The sequence below is a fragment of the Rana temporaria genome, chromosome 9, assembly GCF_905171775.1.
Source record: "Rana temporaria chromosome 9, aRanTem1.1, whole genome shotgun sequence".
Taxonomy (NCBI): domain Eukaryota; kingdom Metazoa; phylum Chordata; class Amphibia; order Anura; family Ranidae; genus Rana; species Rana temporaria.
The window spans coordinates 6047373-6063942 of record NC_053497.1 but is presented as its reverse complement, the minus strand read 5'-3'; the positions used below and the strand labels follow the sequence as shown (position 1 = coordinate 6063942).

Below are 16570 nucleotides of genomic sequence, written 5' to 3'. Positions count from 1 at the left end.
AAAAAAAGGATGATCCCTGCTTAGGCTGGTTTCAGGGGTTCTCGCCCATATAGAGTGCGGTGTCCCGGGTTAAGTTTGGCTGGAGAGGACTGACTTCCAGGACTCTCTGGATCGACCTATTTGTACTCGGGACCCGGCTTTTCGAAGATTCAAAGAAACTTTGGGGGGGGGGGGGGGGGTCAGTTGAAGAGCTTTTGTGGTACTGAGGAGTTTTTGCCCATGAAGGGTGCGGTGTCCCGGGTTAAGTTTGGCTGGAGAGGACTGAATCCAGGACTCTCTGGATCGACATATTTATACTCGGGACCCAGGATTTCGAAGATTCAAAGATACTTAGACAGTTGTAGAGCTTTTGTGGTACTCAGGGGTTCTCACCCATGTAGGGTCAGGGTGCGACGTCCCGGTTAAGTTTGGCTGTAGAGGTCTGACTTCCAGGACTCTCTGGATTGCCCGAGATTTCGAAGATTCAAAGATACCTGGGGTGGGGAAGAGCCTTCAAACCCCGACTACCAGGACTTTGGTCCCGAACTTCTCAGGAGAAATTGTCGTTCAAACAGATGCCTCCAGTGAAGGATTGGGAGCTTTTCTGTCCCAAGACGTCAATGAGGAATGTATCCTGGATGGCATGTACGTTCCCCCAATATTTGAGTTGGGGTCCCTTTAAGGGGGGGGGGCAGTTGCAGAGCTTTTGTGGTACTCAGGAGTTCTCGCCCATGTAGGGTGCGGTGTCCCGGGTTAGGTTTGGCTGGAGAGGACTGTCCCTTCACATCAGTGTCCTCAGTACCCCCCCATCCCCCTTCCCTTCACATCAGAGTCCTCAGTACTCCCCCATCCCCCGTCCCTTCACATCAGTCCTCAGTACCCCCCCTCCCTTCACATCAGTGTCCTCAGTACCCCCCCATCCCACCTTCCCTTCACATCAGAGTCCTCAGTACTCCCCCATCCCCCGTCCCTTCACATCAGTCCTCAGTACCCCCCCATCCCCCTTCCCTTCACATCAGAGTCCTCAGTACTCCCCCATCCCCCGTCCCTTCACATCAGTCCTCAGTACCCCCCTCCCTTCACATCAGAGTCTTCAGTACCCCCATCCCCCCTCCCTTCACATCAGAGTCCTCAGTACCCCCCCATCCCCCCTCCCTTCACATCAGAGTCCTCAGTACCCCCCATCCCCCCTCCCTTCACATCAGAGTCCTCAGTACCCCCCATCCCCCCTCCCTTCACATCAGAGTTCTCAGTACCCCCCTCCCCCCTTCCTTCACATCAGAGTCCTCAGTACCCCCCATCCCCCCTCCCTTCACATCAGAGTCCTCAGTACCCCCCTCCCCCCTCCCTTCACATCAGAGTCCTCAGTACCCCCCTCCCTTCACATCAGAGTCCTCAGTACCCCCCCTCCCCCCTCCCTTCACATCAGAGTCCTCAGTACCCCCCATCCCCCCTCCCTTCACATCAGAGTCCTCAGTACCCCCCTCCCTTCACATCAGAGTCCTCAGTACCCCCCATCCCCCCTCCCTTCACATCAGAGTCCTCAGTACCCCCCCCATCTCCCTTCCCTTCACATCAGAGTCCTCAGTACCCCCCATCCCCCCTCCCTTCACATCAGAGTCCTCAGTACCCCCCATCCCCCCTCCCTTCACATCAGAGTCCTCAGTACCCCCCTCCCTTCACATCAGAGTCCTCAGTACCCCCCTATCCCCCCTCCCTTCACATCAGAGTCCTCAGTACCCCCCCATCCCCCTCCCTTCACATCAGAGTCCTCAGTACCCCCCCATCTCCCTTCCCTTCACATCAGAGTCCTCAGTACCCCCCCATCCCCCGTCCCTTCACATCAGTCCTCAGTACCCCCCTCCCTTCACATCAGAGTCCTCAGTACCCCCATCCCACCTCCTTTCACATCAGAGTCCTCAGTGCCCCCCCATCCCTTTACATCAGAGTCCTCTGTCCCCCCTCCCTTAAAATCAGAGTCCTCAGTCCCCCCCCCCATCCCCTATCCCTTCCCATCAGAGTCTTCAGTACCCCCCTGCCTTCACATCAGAGTCCTCAGTACCCCCTTCCCTTCACATCAGAGTCCTCAGTACCCCCCCCCCCCCCCTTCACTTTAGCTTTCAGAAAGTAGACACCTGCTGACACAGATATTTGCCATGTGACAAAATAATCCTTTATTATACCACCTGTTACATCAAATGCTATGACATAAGCTGTGGTGTTGTACAAACTACCCTTTTGTATTATTATTATTTACACCGAAATGTTATTCCAGCCCGGTCTGCGATGCTGATTGGTGGGATCTGCTATGTAGGGAGCATAGGGACCGTCTTCTCCATCGGTGGTTATGGATTGACCTTCCTTTGTGTTTCTTGTTTCAGCTTTAGAGCGTCCATCGCCCTTCTGTAGAGATCTGAGGGAGGAAATATCAAATTATTATAATACTTATAAATAATATATAAATAAGTAAAATAATAAAAAAATAATAATAATAATAATAATAATAAAATATTATTTTTTTATTACTTTTTTTATTATTAATAATAATAATAATAATAATTATTATTTATTATTATATATTTTATTATTATTATTATTATTATTATTATTATTATTATATATTTTATTATTATTATTATTATTATTTTAATTATTATTATTATTATTATATATTTTATTATTATTATTATTATTATTATTATTATTATTAATTAAAATAATAATACTAATAAATAATTAAAACAATAATAATAATAATAATAATAAAAAAATAATATTTTACAACATAATAATATATATTTTTTTATAATATTAATAATAATAATAAAAAATATTAATAATAATAATTAAAATAAATAATAATATAAACATTTATATATATATATATACACATACACAAACACATTTTATAAATTATTTTGTAACCTTTTTTTTTCTTACACAACAAGAGAAACATTCTTACCCAGGTTGTATGTTCCACAGCAACTATGAATCATGGGGCCCCATAGAAAAATTGTTATAGGGCCCCATAGCAACATTTTTACACTTTTAACCGACCAAAAAGGGAGCATATACGAGAATTTTTCCATTCAAGATTACATACACTTCAACAGCTTCCCTAATGGGAACCCCTTTCCCTCCTTTCCTGAGTGGGGGGGGGGGGAGATACACTATATTGCCAAAATATACAGACCTTCTCATCCAACATCAGCCCCTGACCTTTACAAATGCTCTTCTGGAAGAACGGTCAAACCTTCCCATAGACACACCCCTAAACCTTGTGGGCGGCCTTCCCAGAAGAGGTGAAGATGTTATAGCTGAAAAGGGGCGGAGCCAACTCAATATTGAACCGTACAGACTAAGACTGGGATGCCATTAAAGATCATGTGGGTGTAACGGCCGGCGTCCCAATACTTTTGGTTAAATAGTGTATTTAAAGATCTAAATCTGTAATATCAAACATGGCCACTGGATGGCACTAACATGATATTTGTGAAAAACTCTACTAGGGGCAAAGTTTCCCAAATGAACATTGTACACCTTGTTATACATTCCGGGGTCTCCAGACTGTTCATTATGAGGGACCACATTGTATATTTCACAAATATTTGTGCTTCATAAAGAAAAAAAAACATGTCAGGGCCCCCTTTATATCAGAGTCCCTACCAGAGCCCCCTCTTACATCAGGGTCCCCTCTTACATCAGGGTCCCCATCAGAGTCCCCCCTTACATCAGGGTCCCCTCTTTCATCTGGGTCCCCATCAGAGTCCCCCCCTTATATCAGTGTCCCCATCAGAATCCCCCACTTACATCAGGTGTCCCCATCAGAGTCACCTCTTACATCAGGATCCCCATCATAGTCCCCTCTTACATCAGGGTCCCCATCAGAGTTCCCCCTTACATCAGAGTCCCCTCTTACATCAGGTGTCCCCATCAGAGTCCCCCCTTACATCAGGTGTCCACCTTCAGAGTTCCGCCTTACATCAGGGTCCCCTATGGATTTGACCCACCCAACGTACTGCTTTTGGGGGGCTTCCCCAGCTCCAATCAGGGTGAAACTGAGATTCCGGAGACTAATGCCGTGTACACACGATCCTTTTTCGGCATGAAAAAAAACGTTGTTTTTCCAACTTCATCATCAAAAACGATGTTGCCCACACACCATCGTTTTTGAAAAATGATGATCAAAGCGCGGTGACGTACAACACTTACGCCGGCGCTCTAAAGGGGAAGTTCCATTCGCCTTTGGGCTGCTTTTAGCCGATTCCGTGTAAGGCCCCGTACACACGACCGAACATGTCTGCTGAAACTGGTCCGCGGACAGGATTCCAGCGGGCAAATATTTCTGAACATGTTTTAAAACAGCCCGCTGGAATCCTGCCCGTCGGACATGTTCGGTCGTCTGTAGAGACCTACCGTACATGTCCGAGCGGCCGCCATTCCCTCGCATGCGGACCGTTTTCATCGTACATGTTTGCCTGTCTGTACAAGGCCTTAGTAAAAGACGATTTGCGCTTTTCTGTCTGTTACAGAGTGATGAATGTGCTTACTCCATTATGAATGGTAGTTTTACCAGAACGAGCGCTCCCGTCTCATAACTTGCTTCTGAGCATGCGCAGGTTTTTTACGTAGTTTTAGCCCACACACGATAATTTTTTACAACACGAAAAACGACATTTTAAAAAAACGTCGTTTTTCAGAAGCCGAAAAACGATGTGCAACCCACACAGCATCATTTTAAATGACGTTTTTAAAAACGTCGTTTTTTTTCATGCCGAAAAATGATCGTGTGTACGCGGCATAAGAGAAGCCCGGCTTTGCTATGAGGTGGGGGGAGGTGAGTGGGCTGGAGGAATCATAGTGCCCGTTCTTGCTGGCCATGCTCTTCTTGTTCATGTTTACCCGGGCTGGATGTGACCCCAAAATCATAAATGCATCAAAGTGTCACTGAGCCGGATTCAGATACCTGAGCGTATCTGTCCGGCCGGCGTAACGTATCGGAGATACGTTACGCCGCTGTAACTTTAGGCGCTTAGTTCTGTATTCGGAAAGAACTTGCGCCCATATTTACGGCGGCGTAACGTATGTGTTGCTGCGTAAGGCCGCGTAATTCAAATAGGGATGTTGGGGGCGTGTAGTATTTAAATTTGTCTTGACCCCGTGTTTTTTACGTTTTTATTGAACGGCGCATGCGCCGTCCGTAAAATATCCCAGTGTGCATTGCTCTAAATGACGTCGCAAGGACGTCATTGGTTTCGACGTGAACGTAAATTACGTCCAGCCGTATTCGCTAACGACTTACGCAAACAACATAAAATTTTCAAAATTCGACGCGGGAACGACGGCAATACTTAACATAGGATACGCCGCACATACCCCTCATATAGCAGGGGTAACTTTACGACGGAAAAAGCCGAACGCAAACGGCGTAAAAAAAAAGCTCCGGGCGGTCGTTCGTTTCTGAATCGGCGTAAATCCTAATTTGCATATTTCTTGCGTAAAACATACGGAAGCGCCACCTAGCGGCCAGCCAGAAATTGCAGCCTAAGATACGACGGTGTAAGACACTTACACCTGGCGGATCTTAGGGATATCTATGCGGAACCTGATTCTATGAATCAGCCGCATAGATACGACCGAGCGCACTCAGAGATACGACGGCGTATCAGGACATACGCCATCGTATCTCTTTCTGAATCCGGCCCACCGAGCGTCCAAAAGCACAAGGTACTGTTGAGGGATGCGGTGAACCAACCCGAGGCCCAATGTCACCTCTGTAACCCAATAGGAGCAAGATGACATGGAAGAGGAACAGTGCAGAGCAGCGGGGAACCAGCTGGCCTCCTACGCCCCCCGCTGACCTGATGGGGTATTTACCCCTCAATCGGCAGCTCGGACTGGGTCTCCAGTACATCCAGAGCTGGGGGTTCATTACACAGATATAACCTCCTATGTGTGATGTAATCCAGCAGTTCTGGGGGCACAGTTGGCCCAAAAAGAAATAGTTATGATCTGTAATTGCTTCATATAAAAAATAATTATAATGACTTAAAATCTTTATTAAAATACACCGGAGTTCCACTTTAACATACCAAAGGTTTGGCCCATATCTCCTGTAGAGTGAAGGCCACCCGGAGGTTTCATTGGGTGCTTTGGAGTTGGCTTTCTTTTCCTTCTTCTCTTGGAACCTGGAGAACAGAACAAACGGGTATTCTTCTACATCAACCTTTCTCATCCGAGGACCCCCGAGGAACCCGAAATCATTCTCAGGTCTCATGGAACCCCTGCTAAAAAATTTGGGACGTGTGAATAATGCCTCCTACATTGGTGATCAGTGAGAAGAATGCCCCTTACATTGGTGATCAGTGGGAAGAATGTCCCTTACATTAATGATCAGTGGAAAGAATGTCCCTTACATTGGTGATCAGTGAGAAGAATGTCCCTTACATTGGTGATCAGTGGGAAGAATGTCCCTTACATTGGTGATCAGTGAGAAGAATGTTCCTTACATTGGTGATCAGTGGGAAGAATGTCCCTTACATTGGTGATCAGTGAGAAGAATGTCCCTTACATTGGTGATCAGTGAGAAGAATGTTCCTTACATTGGTGATCAGTGAGAAGAATGTCCCTTACATTGGTGATCAGTGAGAAGAATGTCCCTTACATTGGTGATCAGTGAGAAGAATGTTCCTTACATTGGTAATCAGTGAGAAGAATGTCCCTTACATTGGTGATCAGTGGGAAGAATGTTCCTTACATTGGTGATCAGTGAGAAGAATGTCCCTTACATTGGTGATCAGTGAGAAGAATGTTCCTTACATTGGTGATCAGTGAGAAGAATGTTCCTTACATTGGTGATCAGTGAGAAGAATGTTCCTTACATTGGTGATCAGTGAGAAGAATGTCCCTTACATTGGTGATCAGTGGGAAGAATGTTCCTTACATTGGTGATCAGTGGGAAGAATGTTCCTTACATTGGTGATCAGTGAGAAGAATGTCCCTTACATTGGTGATCAGTGAGAAGAATGTTCCTTACATTGGTGATCAGTGAGAAGAATGTTCCTTACATTGGTGATCAGTGAGAAGAATGTTCCTTACATTGGTGATCAGTGGGAAGAATGTTCCTTACATTGGTGATCAGTGGGAAGAATGTCCCTTACATTGGTGATCAGTGAGAAGAATGTTCCTTACATTGGTGATCAGTGAGAAGAATGTCCCTTACATTGGTGATCAGTGAGAAGAATGTCCCTTACATTGGTGATTAGTGAGAAGAATGTTCCTTACATTGGTGATCAGTGAGAAGAATGTCCCTTACATTGGTGATCAGTGGGAAGAATGTCCCTTACATTGGTGATCAGTGGGAAGAATGTTCCTTACATTGGTGATCAATGGGAAGAATGTTCCTTACATTGGTGATCAGTGAGAAGAATTTCCCTTACATTGGTGATCAGTGAGAAGAATGTTCCTTACATTGGTGATCAGTGAGAAGAATTTCCCTTACATTGGTGATCAGTGAGAAGAATGTTCCTTACATTGGTGATCAGTGGGAAGAATGTCCCTTACATTGGTGATCAGTGAGAAGAATGTCCCTTACATTGGTGATCAGTGGGAAGAATGTCCCTTACATTGGTGATCAGTGGGAAGAATGTCTCTTACATTGGTGATCAGTGGGAAGAATGTTCCTTACATTGGTGATCAGTGAGAAGAATGTTCCTTACATTGGTGATCAGTGGGAAGAATGTTCCTTACATTGGTGATCAGTGAGAAGAATGTTCCTTACATTGGTGATCAGTGAGAAGAATGTCCCTTACATTGGTGATCAGTGGGAAGAATGTTCTTTACATTGGTGATCAGTGGGAAGAAGGAGGAGGACACACCCAAGGAGCTCTCTGAGAGATCCAACCTTTTTCAAGCCTGGGCCTTGCCTGCAAGCTTGGCCCAGGAATAATGCCTGATCCTGGGGGAGGCCCCGGGATGGATCCCCCTGATGATACGGGGCCTAGTGAGGAGGAGGTGGAGGATCTGTCTGTAGGTCCAGGCCCTGCTGTGGATGCGAATGTCTTCAGTCAGAAGAGCATTGATCGTTTTAGGGCGATTGGAAGAGCTGAAGAAAAACTTAAAATTTTGAAGGCTGAACATAAATCCTTCAAAATCAAGTATTTCCAGGCCTGGAGTAAAAATCGTTTGGCCATGAAGCCTGAGTTGCAGGAATTGGAGGAAAAGGTAAAGGAACAATCTTTATTATTGGAAAAGCTGAAAGATAAAAGTGGAGAAAAGTTTGATAATGAGAGGAGATTTGCCAGCCAGACAGCAAGTTCCAGGGACCAGCCTCAGATAATGGATGACCCGGGTCCATCTGCCTCTGCACCTCTCCCTCCATGTCAGGGCTTGAAATCGCCGACGGCAACCAGCCAGGGGGTTGAGAGTGAGCATGGCACCCTGAAATGTATCCAGGAGATGGAGTCACCCCTGAGAGCAAACAAGCCTGCTAATACAGAAGTCCCTGAAGCCAAGCCAGTACAGGTGGAGAAATGTCAGCACACCTCACTGTCTTCCAACATGTCTGCCCAACCTGCTGTGGTGGACGGTGTCCTGACTAAGGAGCAGAAAGTGAAGGCCTTGTGCAAAGCGCTGCCTGGAGTTTCTGCTGGGACCTGTAGTTCCTCTGTACAAGGTATGCCTGTTACCAGCAATGAGATTGCCTCACCTGAGCCTCCCTGTGGTGGGGGAGGGGATCAGCATATTGCACCATGTGCAGTGGAAGAAGCAATGGAGGTTTCACCTGTTGCATTGTCAGACCAGCCTGCACTATCCCCTGATGACAACCCTGTCCTGACAGAAGAGAACCGACCAGCTGAAGCTTCTACAAGCACAGCAGTGGGAACTGACACTGCTGGGAAGACTGCAGGAACTGTGAATATTCCAGCAAGTTCTAAGAATGACAGTAATGATAAAACAAGGGATGTGGTGGGTGGTGAAGGGGTTAATACTGCTGGGAAAAATAAAAATGACATTCCTCCCCCTGCTCAGCAGAGGAAAGACTCACCGATTGTTCAGACCAAATCTGTGCAATCGATATCTGTTGCAAATGTGTCAGATGGTTCAAAACAAACCAATGTTTTATCTGCTGGGAGTTACGCGTCAGTTTTGGGGAATCGCACCAAGGAGGGTGGGGGGAATGGTGCAAATGTTGGTGGTCACAATTTGGGGGGTTTTAGTGGGGGGATGGTTGGTGGGTATAAGTGGAGAAATGTGGTCCAGTTGAAGTGGGAAGGGGAGGGGACCCCACCAGTAAGGGGGAGGGTGGCCGAGTTGATCCTGGAAATGGGGTTCAAAGTCGCAGACATTTTTGCTTTGATTTGTCCCGTTGGGAGTTGGGAATTTGATTTGTCCTTTTGTAAAACCTGAGGGTCTGGATTTGTTTTGGGAACGTTTTAGGGGGCGCAGGGACCTTCCGCAGTGGAATGGTTGGATGCCAAAGGTGGTTTCCAGGCAGCCTCTAATAAAATCAGTGACGATCCTGGTGCGTAACAAATCCATCCCAGAGGCTGATTTGGTAGTATGGTTACGCCGATATGGTGAGGTCCTCGCTCCACTGCGGAAGGTCCTTGATCAGCATGGGATATGGACAGGGGCCTGGACGGTGTCATTAAAATTGGGGGTGCAGGGAAATGTTGTTCAACATCTGCCCTGTTCAGCCTTTCTGGGGAGGGACAGGCTGACCATTTTTTACCAGGGTCAGCCTAAGGTGTGCAATAAATGTGGTGACAAGGGCCATTTTGCCTCCACCTGCACCCGCAAGAAATGTTCTTTGTGCCAGGAGCTTGGCCATTTGGCTAAAGACTGTACTGACATTCGGTGCAATTTGTGCCAAAAACTTGGTCACCCCTACAGTCAATGCCCGGAGGCATTACATAACCTGCCAGGGTTGGAGGCTGAGCTGCAGAGGCTGGATAAGGAGGATGAGGCCACTGAAACTGTTGTTGTCCCTCCTGTGTCTGTGACATCTGTTTCTGTTCCCCCTAGTGATGTGGTCCCCGAGTCTGTCCCTTCTGTGTCTGTGACATCTGTTTCTGTTCCCCCTAGTGATGTGGTCCCTGAGTCTGTCCCTTCTGTGTCTGTGACATCTGTTTCTGTTCCCCCTAGTGATGTGGTCCCTGAGTCTGTCCCTTCTGTGTCTGTGACACCTGTTTCTGTCCCCCCTAGTGATGTGGTCCCTGAGTCTGTCCCTTCTGTGTCTGTGACATCTGTTTCTGTTCCCCATAGAGATGTGGTCCCTAAATCTGTCCCTAATCCATCTATTCGTAGATCCTCCAGACTGGCGGAGGCTGCTGGGGGGGCAGGTTTAGCGGATCTTCCCACTCAGCCTCCAGTCCCTGCCCCTCAGCAGCGCAAGCGTGGTCAGGGGAATGTGGGGGTGCTGGATGGGGGTGGGGCTGATGGAAGGGTGTCCATACCCCATGTTTCACATTCCGTTGATGGGGATTCGGATGAGGAGGGGTGGGAGAAGATCAGGAGGAGGAAAAAAAAGAAGAGAAAGACTAGAAACCCGGTCGTCTCTTCCTCAGAGTCGGATCCAAGAGGGGTTCCCCTTGGTAACACCTTTAATGTGTTGTCAGGTGAAAAGATGTCTTTGTCTTCTTCTTTTTCATCTATGGATGAGGGGGAGTCACGTTGTTTGAAGAGAGCGGTTTCTGGTGATGAGAGTGTGGTGAAGGTCAAGAAACGACTACCCCAATCATCCTGATGGCAGTTCCCCCTCCGATAAAGGTGGCGACCATTAATGTCGCCAGCATTAAATCTGCAAGAGCTCGTGATATGGCCTTATTTTTGCTCAGTGAGTTTGATGCTGAGATTTTATTTTTGCAAGAGACCTGGCTCCATACTTTGGCCGATGTCCACCTGGCAAAAAGGGAGTGGAGAGGCGGTCCCTCCTTTTGGTCTCTTGCGGCTGAGCCCTGCAGCGGAGTTGCGGTACTTTTTGAAACCGATATGGTAACGTGCCGGCGGGTAATTGAGGTAGAAATAGGTGGATGTATGGTGTTGGACGTTTCTTAGAAGGGCTGCATGCATATTGGGTGCGGGTTTGTTTCTTGACCTTGCAGGTTTGTCTGGTGTAGTGGTGTGAGTTGTATTAAGATTTATTTTCCCAGTGATTACATGATTTTTGCTTTGCTGTAAAGTCTTTTGTTTGAGAGCAGATTTGCTATATTTATTTTCATTTATGTAAATATGTGTATATTTATGTATATCTTATAGTAATTTTATGCTTTTTGTTTGCAAGACTTTTAATAAACAAAATTGGGAAGAATGCCTCTTACATTGGTGATCAGTGAGAAGAATGTTCCTTACATTGGTGATCAGTGAGAAGAATGCTCCTTACATTGGTGATCAGTGAGAAGAATGTCCCTTACATTGGTGATCAGTGAGAAGAATGTCCCTTACATTGGTGATCAGTGAGAAGAATGTCCCTTACATTGGTGATCAGTGAGAAGAATGTCCCTTACATTGGTGATCAGTGAGAAGAATGTTCCTTACATTGGTGATCAGTGGGAAGAATGTTCCTTACATTGGTGATCAGTGGGAAGAATGTCCCTTACATTGGTGATCAGTGAGAAGAATGCTCCTTTTTTATTATTATAGTCTAATTTTTATTTAATGTGAAGTATTTTTACCTCCATGAGCTGATTGATTATTCTCCAGGGTCTCTGGTGAGACGACCATTCTGGAGTCTGTATGGTGGTGACGAGATTCCCTGGTGGGAGATACTTGCGGTTCGGCTCTATGATGTTGATGAGTTTTATTTTCATTGGCATTTGAAATTTGAGAAACGCTTCCTTCCAGCACCTTCACCTTCTTTCTTTTCCTCTTCTGTGTTCTCTGCAGACTGTAACCCGTCTATAAAGAGAAGAGGAAATACAAAGAACAAATGTACTGTATCTCAACAAGTTTTTTTTTTCAAAACCCTGTGAATTTAAAGGAAGAATAGTGTCCCATCATTGGTGTCAGTGGGAGGAATAGTGTCCCATCATTGGTGTCAGTAGGAGGAATAGTATCCCATTATTGGTATCAGTGGGAGGAATAGTGTCCCATCATTGGTATCAGTGGGAGGAATAGTGTCCCATCATTGGTATCAGTGGGAGGAATAGTGTCCCATCATTGGTATCAGTGGGAGGAATAGTGTCCCATCATTGGTATCAGTGGAAGGAATAGTGTCCCATCATTGGTATCAGTGGGAGAAATAGTGTCCCATCATTGGTATCAGTGGGAGGAATAGTGTCCCATCATTGGTATCAGTGGGAGGAATAGTGCCCCATCATTGGTATCAGTGGGAGGAATAGTGCCTTGAAACATTATGGATATTAGTGTCCCAAGGGCCAGGAATAGGCAAACAGTGGGCCTCAAATGACCTGCAGTCTGCAGTTTGGCGGCCGCTGATCTAAACTACTAGAAGATATTTTCTCTTCACATAATGGTGACAAATAATAGAATTTTTTTAGCTATATATTACCTGTGTCAGTATATTCTGGATGGGCTTCAGGGCTCTTTTTTTGCCACACGGGAAAGGTTTGTACTCTACAAGGTTCGTGATTTCCTCATCCGTCACCTTCCATTTTGGCCGATCACTGCAAAACAAAACGTATCTGTTGTCATATATAATAGTACAGTGCAGGTGACAGGTTCTCTTTAGGATGATATCAAGGGTCTCTTATACCCCTAATGCCATCCTAGCACTTTAAAGCTCAGCGAGCAGAAATTGTGCCCAATCTGCTTTTTCCCCACCAATGCTGGTCAGTGTTCTAAAGCACTGAACCCTGAAGCACTCAGAGCTGAGCATTTCCAGGTTCATACTACGAAGATCGACACCGGCAATGGATGTCCTGGTTCTTTCCAAAGGGTGCCGGTGACACTTGTTGGGGGAGAACAAGAAAATGATCAAGAGTAAGGAAGAAGTGATCATGTGAAAGAATACGAGGCAATTCTGAGTAGATGCCCTACGTCTAGAGAGTTGGGGACCAGACAATTTGTGAAGCCACCGCTCTTGGATAGACTCCCAACTTCTAGAAGGTCGAAGACCAGGAAACCTCAAAGGCTCACAACCCCTTCACACACTGAGCAAGCCTGGCTTAGCTTTCCATTCAATGAGGAATTGGAGTAGAAGAGGACAGGACCATCACCAGTGGACCCACCTGTATCTCGGTTTAACAAGGCAACTTTGTGTTCTTTAAACGTGGACAAAAAACTGGAGAACCAGTTTTCACCTGTACGTGGGTGTGCCCGTATGCAGGGGGTGGGCAAGTGTTCTGTGTCAGGACCTTGTACCTGAAGGCCAACCCCAGTGCTCTATTGATGGTGGATCGGTTGGTGTAAGTGAAAGAGTGCATATCTTCCCTGGACAAAAGGTAGGTTAATCCCCCCCTCCCCCCAGAAAACACAGCATTGAGTACTACCAAGGGTTAGATCTTGGCTCTTGCAATCCTACTTCAATGTCCTTGCTCCACCTGTCAAGCTTGTTATGTCTTCATGGGCCCATAATCTGGCTCTATCCATCCTTCAGGATCCTCCACTTGAGGACCACTTGACCTGTGTACAGGTTGGTACTCACATTGTCCTACCTGTCAAGCTCGCTATGTCTTTATGGGCCCACAATTAGGTTCTATTCCTTCTTGGGGGTCCAACTGAGCACCACTTGACCTGTGTACAGTTTGATGCTCAGATTGCCCCACCTGTCAAGCTTGCTACCGTGTTTCCCCGAAAATAAGCCCGGTGCATTGCCACAAAATGAGATTTGCCATCGGATGAGATGGTCTGCCTCCATCACATCCTATTGGCTCACTCCTGTCATGTGACATATTTAAACGTCAAGTATCGACGCAAACATCAGTCTCAGCTAGGCTATCATAGGGAGAGGATCTCCTCTCCCTGTGATAGCTGAAGCTGCACGGAGCTCACATGGCCTCTGTGGCCCGATTCCGAGAGCGGAATCGGGCCACAGAAGCTCATACATTTACTAGGCTAATAAATGTTCTCCTTTATTACAATGTCAGGCTAATAAATGTTCTCCTTCATTACAATGTCACTTCGGGATCTACAGCGATATCGGGATCCCAATGCCCGATAGCGCTGTCAGTGTGCCTCCCGCCAGCGCTAACTACACCCCGCGCCCGCAGCTCTACTCCCCGTCCCCCGTTAAGGCTCGGGGAACAGAAAGTAGAGCATCGGGTGCAGGTAAAGTAGTAGTGCGCAGGCGCAGCACTACGCAAATAGCTCCGTGCACCAGCTCCGTGCAGCTTCAGCTATCACAGGGAGAGGAGATCCTCTCCCTATGATAGCCTAGCTGAGACTGATGTTCACGTCGATACTTGACGTTTAAATATGTCACGTGACAGGAGTGAGCCAATAGGATGTGATGGAGGCGGACCATCTCATCCGATGGCAAATCTCATTTCATGGCAATGCACCGGGTCTTATATTAATTTTGGCAACCAAAGACCCAGTAGGGCTTATTTTCAGGGTAGGGCTTGTCATGTGCTGATTTCTCCCCCAATCTCCCTCCCTGCCTGTCAGGAATCACCAGTGGCCAGTGGAACCGAGTAAAAGGGCCTGCAAAACTCAAGAATGCTCTGGATTACAGTATCAGATAATAAAAACTGTACCTTTCTGCAATCCATGTGTGACAAACACCTTCACATAGCGCCGCACCTGTGTCCCGCCAGAGCACTGCAAATGAAGGTGGTCCGATATCCCCTGCAGAAGAGAGCTGGCAGAAGAGAGAAGAGCAGTGGGACATCAGCTGAGCGTCGCTATGCACTTCCATGGCCCGCCGGAGCTCTTGTTCCCCCTCTGAGCACTGAGGGGGGCCAAAATCCCCCACTGACAGCTGGCTGAAAAGAGAAGAGCAGCGGGACATCAGCTGAGCGCCGCTATGCGCTTCCATGGCCCGCCGGAGCTCTTGTTCCCGCTCCGAGCACTGAGGGGGGGTCAAAATCCCCCGCTGACAGCTGGCTGAAGAGGAGGAGAGCAGCGGGAGGCCAGCTGAGTGCCGAGCGGCGCTATACCGAATGCATCCAGCACACACAGCCCACATCACATACCGCACTAGGGCTTATTTTTGGGGTAGGTCTTATTTTCGGGGAAACACGGTATGACTTTATGGGCTCACATTCAGCCTCTGTTCCTCTTTGAGGCTCCTCCACTTGGGGACCACTTGACCTGTGTACAGGTTGCTGCTCACATTGCCCCACCTGTCAAGCTTGCTATGTCTCTATGGGCTCATATTCATGCTCTGTTCCTCCTTGAGGGTCCTCCATTTGAAGACCATTTGACCTGTGCACAGGTTGCTACTCACATTAAGCCACTTGTCAAGCTTACTCTGTCTTTATGGGCCCATATTCAGATTCTATCCATCCTTCAGGTTCCTCCACTTGAGGACCACTTGACCTGTGTACAGGTTGCTACTCACATTGCCCCACCTGTCAAGATTGCTATCTCTATATGGGCCCATATTCAGGTTCTTTTCCCCCTTCAGGGTCCTCCACTTGAGGACCACTTGACCCGTGTACAGGTTGCTGCTTAGATTGCCCCACCTGTCAAGCCTGCTATATCTCCATGGATTGACATTCAATGTCTATCCATCCTTTAGGGTCCTCCATTTAAGCATTAGACCTGTGTACAGGTTGGTACTCACATTGTCCCACCTGTCAAGCTTGCTATGTCTTTATGGGCCCACATTCAGATTCTATTCCTTCTTGAGGGTCCTCCAACTGAGGACCTGTGTACAGGTTGCTGCTCAGATTGCCCCACTTGTCAAGCTTGCTATTCTCTATGGGCTTATATTCAGGCTCTGTTCCTCCTTGAGGGTCCTCCACTTGAAGACCACTTGACCTATGTACAGGTTGCTACTCACATTGCCCCACCACTTGACCTATGTACAGGTTTCAACTCACATGGCCCCACCTGTCAAGCTTGCTATGTCTGTATGGGCCCATATTCAGGTTCTATTTTTTCTTGAGGGCCCCCCACTTGGGTACCACTTGACCCGTGTACAGGTTGCTGCTCATATTGCCCCACCTGTCAAGCCTGCTATATCTCCATGGATTGACATTCAGGGTCTATCCATCCTTTAGGGTCCTCCACTTGAACCCTTAAGTAAGGCACCTTTCATGACTTTTTTTGCAGATGGCCATTCTGTTTGCCGTCATTTTGGCCGTTCTTTTTCGACAAGGACAAGGTGGCTCTATGAGCCCATCCTAGTTTCTTTCATTAGGTAGGATCGTCCTTCATTTCAGAGTTATGCTGCCCAATTTTTGTCCAAATCCCCCCAAGGAGATTGTTCCTCCTTGGACGTTGTGCTGGCCATCAGGAATAGGTCTTCTGGGCCAGATTCACGTAGTTGCGCGGCGGCGTAATGTATCTCATTTACGTTACACCGCCGCAAGTTTAATGGGCAAGTGCTTGATTCACAAAGCACTTTCCTGTAAACTTGCAGCGGCGTATCGTAAATCCGTCCGGCGCAAGCCCGCCTAATTCAAATGGGGCGTGTATCATTTAAATTAGGCGTGTTCCCGCGCCGAACGTACTGCGCATGCTC

The 16570-nt window shown here is 47.2% G+C and overlaps 1 protein-coding gene across 3 annotated transcripts in view; it reads right to left on the bottom strand.

Annotated features, from left to right (window-relative positions):
* Nucleotides 1–2133: 2133 nt before the first annotated feature.
* ARL13A (ADP ribosylation factor like GTPase 13A) overlaps nucleotides 2134–16570 on the bottom strand; it is a 48749-nt gene continuing 34312 nt past the window's right edge. For all 3 annotated transcript variants that reach the window (XM_040322724.1, XM_040322722.1, XM_040322723.1), the window contains exons 7-10: nucleotides 12491–12605; nucleotides 11655–11877; nucleotides 6072–6167; nucleotides 2134–2392 (exon numbers count right to left, since the gene is read on the bottom strand). In XM_040322724.1, the coding sequence (XP_040178658.1) occupies nucleotides 2325–2392; nucleotides 6072–6167; nucleotides 11655–11877; nucleotides 12491–12605 (502 nt within the window). In that variant the 3' untranslated portion in view covers nucleotides 2134–2324. The remainder of the gene's footprint in view (nucleotides 2393–6071; nucleotides 6168–11654; nucleotides 11878–12490; nucleotides 12606–16570) is intronic.